The sequence below is a fragment of the Epinephelus fuscoguttatus genome, linkage group LG20, assembly GCF_011397635.1.
Source record: "Epinephelus fuscoguttatus linkage group LG20, E.fuscoguttatus.final_Chr_v1".
Taxonomy (NCBI): Eukaryota; Metazoa; Chordata; class Actinopteri; order Perciformes; family Serranidae; genus Epinephelus; species Epinephelus fuscoguttatus.
Genome location: NC_064771.1, coordinates 18,695,348 through 18,711,666, shown reverse-complemented (window position 1 = coordinate 18,711,666; position 16,319 = coordinate 18,695,348). Strand labels below are relative to the sequence as shown.

Below are 16,319 nucleotides of genomic sequence, written 5' to 3'. Positions count from 1 at the left end.
GATTAATCACCCTGCTTCAACGGCATTATAAAATCTTCTTGATGTAGTTGAAAATACGAGCAGTCACAGCGACAGTATAACGTGTATGTTACCGCCTGCTGTGTAACTGTAGAAACCGTACATCCGTGTCACAGTATGACTCTACGCTTCACACTTGACTTTCTGACCTATCGTACACGCTCACCACTCTCCATCCTCAAGCCCTTTTCATCACAGCCGTCTTTTACTCATACATCCAACAGGCCGTCTTTCACCTCTCAGCTCTGACTGATTTCATCTCTCTTTATTCTTTCTCTGCCTCTCCCCACAGCTTTTTTCTTTCTTCCATTTTCATTCTTCCCGTTTTTTGCTGCCATTGGATTCTGAAGGGCTCATAAGCTACTCGGCTCGGGGGACGCTGACACATATCTGGCGTCCCCAGGCAACTGGCCCCTTGCACCTTCTTCATTTCTGCATTACCGTGTTTTATTACTGGAACCTGAAGGCAGCAGGTGACTGCGATATTTAACTCCTGTGGCCGTGAATTAAGTTAGAAGACGAATAAAACTCCTCTGACAGATTGCATTCTTGGGTTTTCTTCTCATCATCACGTCTTTCATTCACATTTACATAAAGCACAGAAAGAGGCAATCATACCGGATGTCTAACCTGTAGTAGCATACTGATTTTCCACTTCTGCCTACAGTATAGTCATGCACATTTGTGCGCATAAATAAGTCCTCACACACACACACACAGATTTAAATAAATGCTTTCGTCTTATCTCTCCTTCTCACCCACATCACTCCATCCCTCGCTGCGGCTTTTGATTTTACATACACAACCAGCCTCCATCTCCCTCACTCCTCTCTGTTGCTCCCACCCAGTTATGCATTTCGGGTGACATCATGGCGTAATGGTGTAAACGTTTGCCAGCCCCATGAATATGGATTGACATAACCTTGCATGATGCACTTTCACACTATTTAAATTCCCACAGCAGGGAAAATGGTAATTACTTGTACAGTGAGCGAACGCAGATGCTGGAGCTATACGTAGGTTTTTCTTCTATTCAGGTCAGGTCCATGTCAACAGTTTCCCTCTCTCATTATAATGTTTCCACAGCATTAGGAATAATTATGAGTCATATGCGACGTTGTTTAACTAACTTTCTCACCCTGCTCACACATTCATACGTCTATATTTTACTCTGCCTCATTAATCAGCTTCACTTAATCTTCACGTTTCCTTCTCTCCCCATCTTCCTCCTTTTTTACCTCCCCCCCCCTCCCTGCTCTGTCTCTCGCTCCCAGGGTGTCAGTGTGCGACGAAGACAAGCTGACACATAATGAGTTCATCGGGGAATCGCGGGTGGCCCTGCGTCGCGTGAAGCCTGACCAGACCAAACACTTTAACATCTGTCTGGAGCATCCACCTCCTGTGAGAAGAAGAGACGGGGGGGCAAAAGGAATAAAAAGGCAGGATAGGAAAGACAGACTAAAAGAAAGGGAAGAGGGAAATGAGAGTTTAAGACAGAGATGAATGACTTGAGGGTACAGTAAAATTCAATATATTAGGGTCCCCTGTGTGACTCACAACCTCATCTTTTAACGTAGGAAACGGGGGAAAGGTGGAAATGAGAAAAAGAGGGGAGGGAGGAAATTGTTTACGGGCTAACAAGGAGACGTTAAAATATCGATATTTAGTACAGCGATGATGACCGCACACCTGGGTCTCATACATACAAAACAACAAATGTGTCTGTACAATCTCTGTAGCATCGTTAGAGCCAAACAAATGTGTCCCAGAAGCTGCTGGACAAAACACTGACTGATGCTGATATTGATATTTGAGAGTAAACAGAAAATAATAGGCAGGTTTTCCTGCGACATAAACACAGAATCATAAATATTTACAGCAAGGATCCTTGAAATGTGTTTATGAGCGTTTCAGAGAGAAATATACCGAGGCAGGTGTTTTACAGCCAAACATTATACTTTATACTTACAAATGGCAGTAACACTAAAGACAAAAGTAAATTCAGAACAGCAAACTGTAGAGTTGGCTGTACCCGACTCTGAATTATGTCTGTTCAGTCAGATGTTGCTGTTCAATACCAATATTAGACTATTCACTTCCCTTTGAGTGTCATAACAAATTACTTTGTCCTCCAGAGCTCCTAACGGTGCAAATGCCACACTGATAAAAGCATACAAGAGTCTACAGGACTATAACTATTTTGTGTGTTTGGGTCCATGACTGAAATGACTGCTGTCTTGTTTTTAGCTGGGGGAGTAAATGTGGTTGAGTATAACTACCTTTTAACTCTGTATATGGATGCACCCCTTTCAGGCTAATATTACTAGGTAATGTTAATATATGCTAACTTTAGCGACTATTTTTACCTGAAACGCCATTAATATGAAGTCTGGGTCATGGCTAAAAACATGGAGAAGTTGTAATATCCCATTATATTTGACCTTTCGCTAAGCCCCGCCCCTTTGTGATGACATCTTTTTTTCACTGTTAAAATCATCAAAAAGCAAAAGCAGCATATGTATACATTCAATAGGCTATATCTTCAGTAGCTAGCTAGCTAACCCTACACTTTTCAGGGTTTGATTTTGGTTTTGGAACAGGGAAGAAATGCATATCTTTTTCCGACCTCTCCAGGTAACGAGTATCATTAATACACGACGTGCCCCAGGCACAACATTCATCTCCAAATCTACAAAACCAGCCTGAAAATGGGGGAAATCTGAAACAATTACATTAGAGTCAATGGAGCACAGCTGCCTGCCCTCCATCTCGACAGCGCTAAGCCAAGTTAGCCCTCCAAGCTATTGCGTGTTAACTACGCTAACAATGTTAGCGTTTGTTTTGTCTGAGTCTGACTAGGTAAACGTTCTCTTCCTCTGGGCAGCTGCCTCCATCTCACTCAGACTCACCCTGGGTCTGAGTCCGCAGCTGTCTGTACCAAAGAGCTGCATGAAAGCGAGGAGTGCTCACTCTGCAGCTACATCTAGGGGCAATAACATCCTCAGAGGTACACTAACGTACTGAAGTAACTGACAAACAACTAAAAATGACCTCTCAACTTAGAGAATTTTAGCAAACTGAGGGGTCTAAGAATGAAGATTAGCAACTTCAACTTTCAGGGGGCAGCCCCTAACAGTCCATTAAAACAAATACAACAAAAAATGTGAAAGAAATAGTTCAACCAGGGCGGAAATCCGGGGGTGGGGTGGGGGGAGGGGGGGTATGCTCATTATAAAAGCGCAATAATGTGCTATTTAAATCTTAAAAGATTTAGTCCACCCCTCCCATTCCTAGTAGTGGTATATCCCACACTCTTTCCAACGGGCGGGGTTAGCAGCCGTTAGTACTTGGCAGCAGTTGCAGCGTGTGGCTGGACCTGGCTGCCCACATCGCGCGGGGTAAGATGTTCACTCACACAGATACAGTTTAACTTACACAAGTTACAACACATCCCATTTACTGTTACAACAAGCCCCAGGTCCAGGCTGATAATATAAACTGTCTGCAACATTTCTCCTGCATTGTTCAAAAGCCAGAGTTTAGTGATAGTCAGAGAGGACAGTGACGGAGCGGCTCGTAGTTAATATCTGTAGGCTGTCACCTGTCAGTGAGACAAACATGACAGACGTGCTGTTTAACTGACGAGGAGCGGCCATTACGTGCAATTATTACGCACGGTTTTGAGGTGCGCATTGGCAGATCTCACAGCACACTGTTTATAAACCATTCACCAGTTTAATTGCAGGAAATGTTTATCTCACTGCTGGTAAAAAAAAACAAAAAAAAAACCAAACAAAACAGTTTGCTCCTGCAGCCAGCAAGAGACGAAGGATCCATTCCACACACCTGAGCCAGATGAAAAAGAGGGAGAGAAGGAGAGAGATCGAGTTCTTTGATGAATGAAGCCTTATTGTTTTGCTGCTATTAAACAATGAGAGACATGTTTTCTCCGTTTACTTAATAGCATAAATATTCACACTACTGCGCACGGGGAGACAGAGACCTGCTCTGCTCCAGACACACTCAGCACCTTGTACAGCACGGCGCACCTGCCTGTTGTCGTTGTGTACATGTTAATTTGATTTCAATCATTTTGTTTTAAATCTGGACATGTGCAGGTGGACTCAGCCAGTGCTAAGAAAGGTCCTATGCCTGCCTGTTGGAGAGATAGAGAAAAGATTAAAGCGTCAAATTGCGGTAAAAGACGTTGTATAAACGACAGGCTACAACTTTTTTTCCTTGCCCCCCCTGGAATTATTCTCTAAAATTTTACTGTTTATTGTCCCCCCCAACTATGAAATGGGATTTTCGCCCCTGAGTTCAACGATTTGGAAATATGCTTATGAGTCTATGTGATTACATTACATGGCCGAAAATATGTAGACACTCGAATAAAATATGCAGACACTCCATTATCACTCCAGCATAACATCCAGCTGTGGTTGTTGAACATTCATTTCACAACCACAAAACCATGAGCATTAATGTACTGTCTGCTCCTGTAGGAAGACTTTCTGCCAGATAGTAAAATCTGGCTGCTGGGATTTGCTCACATTCAGCCACAAAAGAAAGCAACAGCGAGGTCAGCCGCTATTGTGGAGCTTAAGGCCTGGCTTGCAGTCACTATTCAGACTCATCCGAAAGGAGCTGGATGATATCGAGGTCAGGACTCTGTCCAGTCAAGGTCTTTCGCACTAAACTGGAAGAATAAATACCTCTGTCAAGAAGGAGGTTATGTTTTCGGTTAGTTTTGTTTGTTTGTCAGCAGGATAACAGAAAAACTACTGGCCCAGTTTTTATGAAAGTTAGTGGAAGTGTGTTGCATGGACTAAGAAGAACCTATGAAATTTGGAGCAGATCCGAATCACGGGGTGGATAGGATAATTACTTTCACTTTCGTTAATGTTGTGAGTTAGGACATTTGGCCTTGGTGGATAAATGCCACACATTTTTAAATCCAGTAGATCGTATCGTACTAAAGTTTAATAGTGACAGGACAGCCAATTGTATAAATAAAACTGCCTGATATCAGACAGAATTGTAAACTCGTTACACTCCGTTTCCATCTTCACTCTGATACTGCGTCTACTCTTACCGATTTCTGTGAGGGAGGGGGAATCAATTTTCTCTAGACAATCACTAGACACCAATGTATCTGCCTGAATCTAACGTCATTTTAAGTTAACCCTGATGTGTAGCCATGCCAACATACTTCTTTTGCCAGAATTTTGAGAGCGGAGCTTAAAGAAGTAAAACAAACTTAGCGTTAGTGTCAGACTGAAGCTCCCAGAACCTTCAGTCTGACATGGCTTCCACTGAAGGCAATTTACAAGGGGGAGGGAATTTGATTTTTCCCTAACCAATCAGTAGAGATCAACGACTCACCCAGAATCTGACGTCATTAGTATCCATGCCTCTGGGGTGCCGAAAACAAGCGAGCATTGCCCGTTTAAAATGTCTCCGTCGTCGTGCATGCCCAGCTGCATCGCCGTTATATCTAGTTTAGCAGCTTCCTTAATCTGGTCCTCCATTAATGTGAGTAGCGGCGAAATACCTCGATAGCATCGTTAATGTGGTCTGTAGGATCTGTAGTGGTTGCCATTGTTGCTATCCTCACCAGTTACCCACCGGCGTACAGCTTGACATCAGCGTGGCGCTGATTGGCTAATCGCTAGACCCCCAGCGTTCACTGGTCCCTCCATCGTTTGGACGAGATAAATCGCAAATTCATTGAAGTATGCCAGACCAGAGATGCAAGCCTACTCAGTTGAGTGGGCGGGATCTATGGTCTGGAACCAGGCTAAAAGAAACTATGATTTCAGGAGATATTGAGAAGTATGTCAATGTATTAATTTAGAGAAACCTCAGTGGTATTGTCTATCTTGTCTATAGCGGTTGCCATTGTTTTTATTTCTACTCATTGGTTCCTGTGGCTAATGTAAAGTCCTCCTGTGGCACTCATTGGTTGTATTTTTATTTTAACTGAGAAACCACCGTTTCATGTCACGATGCCAGATAAATCAGTCAACTCGAACTATGTGAAGTGGGAGGATTCAAAGGTCAAAACTCAGGGAAGAAATAAAAGAATCCATATCACAGTGCACATTAACAGGTACCAGTAATCACGTGGGGCTGCCTACACATGTAGCCAATTAAACTTCATACAGAGAGCAGTCCTTACGGAGCACTAGTTTGACATAATCCTAATCATTCTAGAAATATATCCAGACTGGTCGAGGTTACAGATTTGCACATCATAGAAAATTGGTTTATTAGTCTAAGTGGAGGTCTGCGCTCTCCAAGTGCCCTTCTGACTTTATTCACAGGGACATTATCATGTTGAAAAAGGAAAGGGCCTTCCACGAACGGTCAAAAGCACACTGCTGACTAACTGTCATTGTAATTTGTAGCATAACGATTTCCCTTCACTGAAGGAATTAAAAGACCAAACCAAGAAAAGTAGACCAAAATCTACTTAAAGGACAATGCTGTCCACATACTTTTGACCATATAGTATATTTTGCTTCAAAGACAAAATATGTAAGTTTTACGCATTAAAAAATCTAAAAACAACCACAGCATTGTTATGTATTTTGCCAGGTGGTGTACTCAACATTATCTCATTTCCAACAATGTTAAACCCAGAGAAATCTGTCATTTAGATCACAGACACAGATTGTGCCATTTGGTCACTGTTGCTTGTCAGTGACGTCATATCTCCTTTGTGCATGTAGCACGGTTGTGGTTGTCTGCCTGAGGCTGTCATAAATTTATTTTTTATCCAGTTCTAGGCCACATTTTTATGTTACACTTTTTACATCTCAGTTTTTAGCTATATTTTTTAACCACAGGATTTGAGTCATCAGACATCTGGATCTTAAGTTATCAGAGAAACAAACTGAGCAAACATTAACAGCAGCTCATAGGAGAGAAACAGCATTGGAGAAACACAGATTTTCACTGTGAAACTACTTTGTTCAGTGTTTTTACCAGTTTAAACCACTGTGTCCATTCATTTTTTGAGACTAGGAGGACTTTGCAGATAATTCTGCTCCCGGTAAAAAACTGCAGAAAGTCTGGATCTTAAGTTATCAGAGAAAAAGCCGGGCAAACATTAGCAGGTGCTACGCTAGCGGCCTGTCTGCCTTATGCCGAACAGTGTCAGAGAAACACTGCTTTATTCTGTGTTTTTACCAGTTTTAATCTCCTGGGGTCTCATTTATAGACATGGCGTACGCACAAAACAAGGCCTGAAAGAGGCGTACGCCACTTCTCATGCAGAAGTTGTGATGTATAAAAACAGACTTGATGGGAGAAACTTTGTCCCATGCTTATGAACGTTATATGGAGACAGGAAATTGGTGACGCAGATGTAAGGTGGAAGCCTGATTGTAGAAATTGTCAAATATTTTTTGGCACATGCGAACACACGTACATTTTTAGTGAGGATCCTACGCATTGTTTTATAAATGAGACCCCTGGTCAGTTTGTTTTGGGGAAGAAGAGACCTTTGCAGATAATTTGGCCTGTAGAAAAACCCTCCTGAACACTGAAGGAATCCTAATTGGGAGAAACTGACTGCAATGACAGCATTGCTTGGTGTTTTGATCGAGACTCCTAGCAGCATTACATATTGTGTGTTTAAGCCAACATCAGCTGGGCTTACTGAGAATAACAAGTATTGGGTAAACAGAGCACAGAGTATGACATCTATTCTTATAGCTCACAAACAGCTTTTTGTGCAGGCTAAATGTCAGACGGGTCACGCGTGGGAAAAGGGTACACAGAGATTGGGAGAATAAAGGCAGAGGAGAAAGAGCGAGAGGATGGGGGAGGGGGGGGAGTGCAGCGTCAATAGAGAGAGCAAGTGAGAGAGATGAGAAACAAATGGATTAAAAAATAAAAGTGGTGGTGAGCGGGGGGCATGTGCGTGAGAAGAGACGGGAGGGCGCTGCGTTTTTGTTCTTCATGAGTTGGAAAGGGCTGTTGGTATTAGATTGGCCCTCTGGGGCCGGTGGCCACTCTGCGATCAAACACTAAAGCCCTTCTGTCATCCTGCAAACCAGGCCTGTAATCTTTCAAAGTGGCTTCGCCCTCAGCTCGATGCGCCTATTGCTTTATGTTCATCCTATGCTTCTATAACCTGCTCGTACGGCGTTTCTGTCAGTCATGTTCCTTTATTATTTATCTCTGTCTCTTCTTTTTGCCTCCAGCTGCCTTCTCCAACTGCGATGAGCACAGCCCTGAGAGGAATCTCCTGCTACCTGAGAGAGGTGAACACGACTCCTCTTGTTTCAGTCAGCATGACCCTCCATCTGTCTGTCTGTCTGTCCTTACAATCCATCTTTCATCCTGTCTTACAGGAATACACTGAGTTTTGTTCACCTGCTGTTCACCCAGTATGAGACCACAAGGGTCATATGACTGCAAGCAATATCCTTAAAGTATGAGAATAAACCCGTCAGCGTATCACAGTTGCTTTTAGTTTTCATTTTATGGCCTTAGAGCACAAAGTTTTACAGGCATGTCCAAACTTTTTTGAACCGGGGCCAGAATAGATAATGTGAAAACATCCAGGGACCAGCTGCTTCATCACTTATTGAAAAAAAAAAATCACGTACAAATGACACAAGAGCAACTGTTTTATCTGTAAGTGAAGAAGTATTCAACTTTCCACGGCTCCTGAACGCGGCGTCCGTCCCTCTTGATTTTACTCTTCTTTGCTGTGGACATGTCCGCTACCTCACAGGAAATATCTGGTGTTAGGTGACTGCTCCTTTGTTTGTTTGCCATTTGTCTATGAAAACACATTAGTTCCACTGGCGTAGTCCCTACTTGGTGCATGTCTACAAACTGTGTGATTGTCGTGCTGTCGTGAAGTGAATGAAAAAATGCTAAGTGATCTTGCTTGATTAACCAATATCGTGTTAATCATATAGTATATTTTGGAAGACAAGTCAAGGGCAATTTAAAGTCTGTCTGCAGGCCAAACTTTTGGACAGCTTTTGACAGGACTAGTGTATATCTAACAAGTGCTAAAAGAAATAGTCCAGTGGGATTGTCCCACCCGGCTCGTTTACAGTCAAGATAACAGCTAAGATAACAAAAACATGGACTAATTCATCTCGTAACGCAGCAAACTTTAGTGGATCACAACATATTGGATATGAAATTAATCCTTAGATGCTCCAGTTAAAAAAAAGACTGAACTTTTCTATGGATGTCAGTTTTTGAGCCATGATGAAGACAAAAATGTGGCCTGGAAAGACTATAAAGCTTGTTGTTTGTAGTCGAAGCAATTTCTGGAAAACTTGTGGTCCCTACAAGCTGGCTAAGAAGAGTGAGGAGTCAGCAGTCAATGATGAAAAAACAGTCAATATAATAGATTTTTTTTTAAAGATTATAAATCACTGCGGGCGGCACGGTGGTGTGGTGGTTAGCACTCTCGCCTCACAGCAAGAGGGTTGCCGGTTCGATCCTGGGCGTGGGAGCCCTTCTGTGCGGAGTTTGCATGTTCTCCCCATGTCAGCGTGGGTTCTCTCCGGGCGCTCCGGCTTCCTCCCACAGTCCAAAGACATGCAGATTGGGGACTAGGTTAATTGATAACTCTAAATTGTCCATAGGTGTGAATGTGAGCGTGAATGGTTGTTTGTCTCTATGTGTCAGTCTGGCGACCTGTCCAGGGTGTACCCTGCCTCTCGCCCGATGTCAGCTGGGATAGGCTCCAGCCCCCCCGCGACCCTCAAGAGGATGAAGCGGTTAGAATGAATGAATGAATGAATGAATCACTGCAACCACAAGAGGTCGCTGAGCATAAACGTGCACACAAAATATTAGGCTGATGGGTCCGGTAGTTTGGGAGATTAGCTGCAGACAGATGGTTACACACACACAAGACCAAACGCATCATACCCTCCAGGCTTATACCTGACAGAGATAATAATAAGCAAAGATTATAAATAACAGTTTTATTAACTGATAATCAGTAAAATGGGACCGAAATACCAAACATTCACTGGTTCTAGCTTGAGGTTTTGCTGCTTAGCTCTATTACAAACTAAACAGCAAATCACATAATCCAAACAAATACTTCGCAGGTTAACTGAAGATGAAAGTAATCAAATTCACTCACCAAGACTGGCAGGTAAACATAACTGACATTAAAGTTAAGTATGCACCACAAATTGTTCTTCTACTTGACATCACAGCTACCATTTGTATGTTTCTGCTCTTCCAGACACCTATTTGTTCACATTAATCTCTGTTAAGACATGAAAATCAATTAGCAGCCTCACTTGAGTCATGTAATCCATTAAGCCAGCATTGTTCATTGTTGTGAACTAATTAGGTGCAGTACATTTCAAATCAATCTGTCGTTAGACTGAATAATTGAGTTGGACATTTGTTTCACATGGAAAGGGATGAAAACAGTTGCTTGATATGAAAATGGGAAAACATGCAAATATCTAAAACTACAGTTTACGTTAAAGTGAGAGTACTGTGACTTCTGCTGACAAGAAGTGATAATGAAACAGTAACACAAGTAGAGATGAGTCATAAAGTTGTGAACTGACTCAGTATGTCAGCAGCATTGTCTCGTAGACAGCAGTATCCATCTACAGTAGGGCTGGGCAAGACATTGATATTATATCGATATCGTGATATGTGCCTAGGTATCGTCTTAGATTTTGGATATCGTAATATCTGGTTTTCAAGGCTGAATTACAGTGAAGCAGTAATTTTCTGTCCTATTATTTGCCTTTATCCACTATCTACCATATCTACATTACTGATGATTGTTTATCAGATATGTCATTGTGGAAATATTTCATTAAAGCACCAATATTCAACCCTCCAATGTCGTCGTTATATTGATACCAAGATATTTGGTCAAAAATATTGTAATACTTGATTTTCTCGCCCAGCACTAACCTACAATGTGCTGGCAGCAGGCAATTTGAGGGGGGACACCATCCCCCTTGTTACAAAAATGACCAAAATGCATCCACCTTGTTACCCTACCATCCCATCCGTCCTATGCGGACACGGTCCTATAACCGATAAATCAGTGACAATTATTGAATTTCGATGGGCTGTTTGTGCTTTAACCAGCACAGCACTGTATCACTGGTGTAGCAACCAGGACACTCACAGACCAATACCTACATTAAATCACCTCAAGTTATGCTATTCAGTCAATCACATCTGTGCATTACGATAAGCATTGTGACTCAGGTGGATGGGGTACACACACAGGAGAGACAAGACATGAGACGTAAATGTCTTAGACATAAATGAGGGAAGTATTTTCACATGGCGTGTTCTACAAAGAGACAAGCAGACGGTAAACACAGCTCTTAATCAGGAATGAACAGACTTGTATGTTCATGCTCATTCTTCCAGTGAGCAGTTCAAAACCGGGATGTCTCATCATATGTTCCTAGACCGTGTCGATTATTTAAAGCAGCACTGCGAGGCATCGTTACAAGACAGAGCACAGAGCGTCTTTTCAGCAAACATACCCACTCAAATCCAAACCGAGGGCACAGAAAATAGAATATATTATACGGAAATGAATCACTGAATCATAGTGCAAGTTGGACATTAGATGGAGGGTGGGAGTCTGTCCCTTTTGTTAAAAATAACAAATCACCTGCTGAGTGAAAGAATGCATTTTGGCTGGAGGGTGACGAGGGCAATTGACCGGCTGTCAAATATATTGAATTTCCTTAACATTAGCCACTGTAGGCTACTGGTCATACCAGGGGGAATACGGCTGTGGCAGCAAAACCTAGAGTACCCTGAACTGAGTGAAGGTTGGCTTTTATTGCCTGTTAATTCAACCTTTAATTTGTAAAAAGGAGGAATGCTGTATTTTTCTTTCACATGTTACAAAAATGATTCCTATTAAAGGAAGGGAAACTTGCAGACACTCATCTAGCCCTTTAACAACCCAATCTAGGAGCTGTTAGAAGTTCTTAATGTCTCAGTGCTTTCAGACACAGATGATTTCAGAGCCTCTCATCACATGTTAGGTAAATTAAAGAAGGGGTCAAACCAAAGGGCCGGGACAGTCCTTTACTTCATTAGGATAACTGGAGAAAAAACAGCTGCCTCTGTGTTTCTCACCACATTCAAGGTTGTTGAATGTGATCATCCTGCCAGTTCTCTCGCCTTGCAAACCCACCCACAAATTCATCTCTTTCCCATTCGTCTGTCACCGTGCATGTTTGTAGCTGTGTGTGGCTGGCTCCACACTGATGCCTGTTTATTTTCACCTCCCTAATGAGTTGCTCTCTATCGATCTGTGAAGGTCTGAGCTGTTCTATTACCAGATACCTGGTGCAAATTATCCCCACTAATTGCGAGTCTCCTGCTCAGTCACGGCAGATGGCGAACTGGCTGTTGGCAGTAATGATGAATCCCGGGGAAAAATAGAGACATGGCGACCAGAGAAAAAAAAATAGGAAAGAGAGATTTAGGTTAAAAAGGAAGGGGGCAAGCTGTTGAGACAATTAGAGAAAGGGAGGGAGGAGCATAGAGAAGTGCGGGGCGTGTGGCATATTGATTGTCCTGGCTGTGTCCACCTCTCGCCTGAAGATAAGACTTAATGAGAGATGGAGAGAGATAAAAGAGAGGAGAGGAATTTAGAGATTGAGCCCATTTTACATGAAAATTACATTACAGGCAATATAACGGAGCCTTTTTTCCATTTTCTGTGGTGAAACATAAAGGATTAACTTGAAAAAGATGCACCTGGAGTGATGACAAATAGCTCGTCTTTCCTATAAATAACATACATGTATTGGTGCTGTTGGCCGTGAGGGTGAGTCACGGTGCTGTGAAAACATCGTCTTCACCCTCTGTTATTGCTTCCTCACTTTCTTTCATCTGTCACTTTACATCTACTCTGTTGTTACACTTGTTGTCAAACAGTTTGATGTTGTCCGTGGAAAATACTCCAGCCAGGAGCGACAAAGTGGACTAGTACGTCTTTAAGGCCGGTGCTTCAGTCTGTCCGAGACAGGTCTTTGCCATCAGAGCGACTGCACTCTTGTTTATTACTTGTTCTCAGCGATAGTGATGGTTCAGTTTGTCTCCCAGCTGGGAGAGATAAACTCAAATGTTAGATCAAAGTCACTGAGCTCTTTAGGTGTGTTTGCTTCTGAGAAAAGGAAGAGCAATGAACTACATCAAAGCAATGGACACAGTACATTTTAAAGCTGTGCAACTTTTGACAAAAGAAACGATGCATTTCTCGTCTCACAAATAAAAAGTTGAAGTCATAAACGATAAAACTCGCCCTGCACTCTTAGAAACAAGGATCGCAAAAGGGTTCTTCCTGAAAGGCTGAGTTTCTACCCAGAACCATTTGCTTCTGAGGCCAGGCCTATAGACCCTTTCAGGGCCGACGTCACAATGACGTAATTTTATTAGCGGGAGGCAAAACACCACCCGCCATTACAGGGCTGTAGGCTACATGAGTCTTAAAATGTCGTCTTGTTGTGTTATTGGGAGCCAGAATAGAAGAAGTCATGGATCGAAAATTTATCGCATACCAGCCACCACTGCCCGTCAACAAAAGCAAGTCAACTAGGTTTAAATGAGACGAAAAGGACTGGACGGAGGCGATCATCAAAAATGCAGCGCATACCATATCAGGTTAGGGAAAATGATTTACTGTTAGGGATGAAAAATGTTTTGTGTATGAAGGGTTATCTTGTCCACCTAATCAGAAATACGGGAGGTATTAAAAGGAATATTGCTTTTTAGCGCATTAGCTAATGTTGGTTTCAATAGCAAGACGAACTGGAGGAAACAGTTCAAGTATCGTCCTCCTTTGTAAGATTGACATAGTAATCAACCACAAAGCTTCCTGTGACATCATCCATCCACTGAGTGAGAGCATATGGGTCAGCCAGTCTGGTCACGTTGGTCAGAGTTTACTTTTTCAAGTAACACTCGCGGTCCTGGAGAGTGAGTGACCTGACATGGTGCGTTCGTAAATTCAGTCTGACACTAAAATGAGAGACCTGTTGGTCGAAGAAACAGAGTGTTATACTTCTATATGAACTAATGAATGGTTAAGTTAATCACAAAGTCACTCCACTTGACGCTCTGCTGCGCCGTCTCCCCAGACAGAGTGCCCAGAGTGTGCTCTGCCACTCAGAGTGCAAGGCTCTGGATAATTGAACGGTACATTCAGACAGCGTTACGAATTTACGAATGGTCCAGTTTGTGCCAGAGTTTGCTCAAACACTCAAAATGAGTGTAGAATATTTCTGAATGCACCACTCGCATCATCTTCCTTCACTGTCTAAGACAATCCAATACAACTTGCTAGCTAACCCTGGCTGAAGTGTTTTGCCTCCAGCTAAGCCCCACCCACCAAAAAACATCATACTGTTTACCAACAGTAAAGGGTCTATAAATGCAAAAGTCTGCCCGTGAGTGACTGAGTGATGAAGTTACACCACTGGTCTGAGTGACTGATGATGTGAGTGCTGGCCATTGCTCTTTTGAAATAGGCGCTGACACGTTGACAGTCTTGTATTACTGTATTCCTCCAACCTGATGCCATTAGACACAAATTCCTGCCGGGTGTTGCGATGGATGTGACGCGAATGACATGAAATACGCGAATTAAGCGGTGCGAACTAAGCAAGTAGCGCGACTTCATGTCAGAGTTGAAAAATCTTAACTTCAGTGACCAATTCACGCCGCGAAAGCCAATCAGCATTGAGAACCTCCGGGGATGTTTGACACAGAAGACGTACCAGCGGGAATTCATTCATCAATTCAGCTATTTCACACGCATATGACGCAAGTTCTTCGCACATATGAAGCGGGTCAATACAAAATATTCCAGCATTCAAATTGGCATCACGTTTGGTGTGAGCACATCATAAGAAAAAGTCAAGGTGAACAGAAGTCTGTGACTGCGTGACTGCCGGCCACTTCTGTTACAAATTAAAAGCCCTCTAGCGTTTCATACCGCCATATACTAGTCTTGTTAAAGGAACGGTTCTTCAAGGGTTCACCTGTAAGACTAAGAGGTTCCATTAAAAACCCTTTTCATCCAAAGAACCCTTTTTAGAAGAAAGATATCTTCAATGATTATTGAACTCATGGGTGTTGAAAGATCCTCATCCTTAAATACATATTGTTTACCTATGTTTCAAATGATATTTTTAAATGTAGATGTATCTGGAGTCCCCTTAATCAATTCATTTTACTTGGTCTGCCATGGTGGGTATCTGCATTTTATATTTTCTTCTAATTTGGAACTGGGTTTCGGTTCCCAACCATTGCACCACTGACAGAGTAAAGGAACCCTGTATGGTTCTAGATAGCACCTTAAGATTCTAAGAGCATGCTTAGTTCAGTGCACTCAGGGGTTTTGCAGCTACAGCCTTAACAAACGAACAAAATATAACCTTGAGTCTGTAATTTGCTTTGGGTATAGAATTTGGCAGTAACAGATGGATTCAGTCTGACTGAGCATGGTAGAAACGGTGGGTAACAGCAGGAATCATGTTCCAGGCCCCCACAGACCTCCACTACTGTTACACTGTGGTCTAGCATTTATCCTGTCACCTGTAGCAATAGTGGCCGCTGTTCAGCGAAGGTTACATAAGCTTGCTTTGATTTCTGCCGTGCTGATGCAGGAAGATGTGCACTGTACAGCTGTGGTTTGTTTTCACTGCAGCTTTCAACCTGCATCAATTGATTTGTTGGCCTTGGTAAACACACGGCTGACATGTTGTCACCTTATTAAGTTGATATTTCGAGCATGTGTTCAAACAGCTGTGGCTTATTTACACATCTAACAAACACAGAGCATTTGCATTCATTTGAAGTGAAGTGTTTGACTTGGCCTCCTTTAGCTGGGTTTCGCTCTTGACCAACTCCCGAGGGAAATATCTGACTCTTTAGTAGGGAGAACCCTGTGGGTCAAGGGATTTCTGTGGGATTCCCGCCAATGGGAGCCAGTTTGACTATTCCTCACATAACTAGGACGGGACAGGGAAAAATTTAACGGGAGTGGGCTGGATGGTAATCATAATAACAATAGGTCATTTTTTTGTATATAAACATGCAGCTCTAATATGAATGAATGTGGGAACAGGAGTCATTCTTCTGAGATTGAGAAGAGACAGGAGTTTTTTTGGGAGTGGGACAGCGACAAGCTGCAAGACGACTCTGATGGGAACAGTGAGACTGAACCACATCTGTAAAGGTGTGGGCTGTAAGTCACTAATAAAACTCTGACGAGCTGAGGGAAACTGCAAAGTCAGGTG

General features: G+C 42.6%; 1 protein-coding gene across 1 annotated transcript in view; it reads left to right on the top strand.

Moving 5' to 3' along the window:
• LOC125881318 (double C2-like domain-containing protein alpha) overlaps window positions 1–16,319 on the top strand; it is a 46,539-nt gene that overhangs the window by 19,663 nt on the left and 10,557 nt on the right. Inside the window, exons 6-7 of the mRNA XM_049564423.1 lie at window positions 1,293–1,419; window positions 8,232–8,291. Coding sequence (XP_049420380.1) covers window positions 1,293–1,419; window positions 8,232–8,291 — 187 coding nt within the window. The remainder of the gene's footprint in view (window positions 1–1,292; window positions 1,420–8,231; window positions 8,292–16,319) is intronic.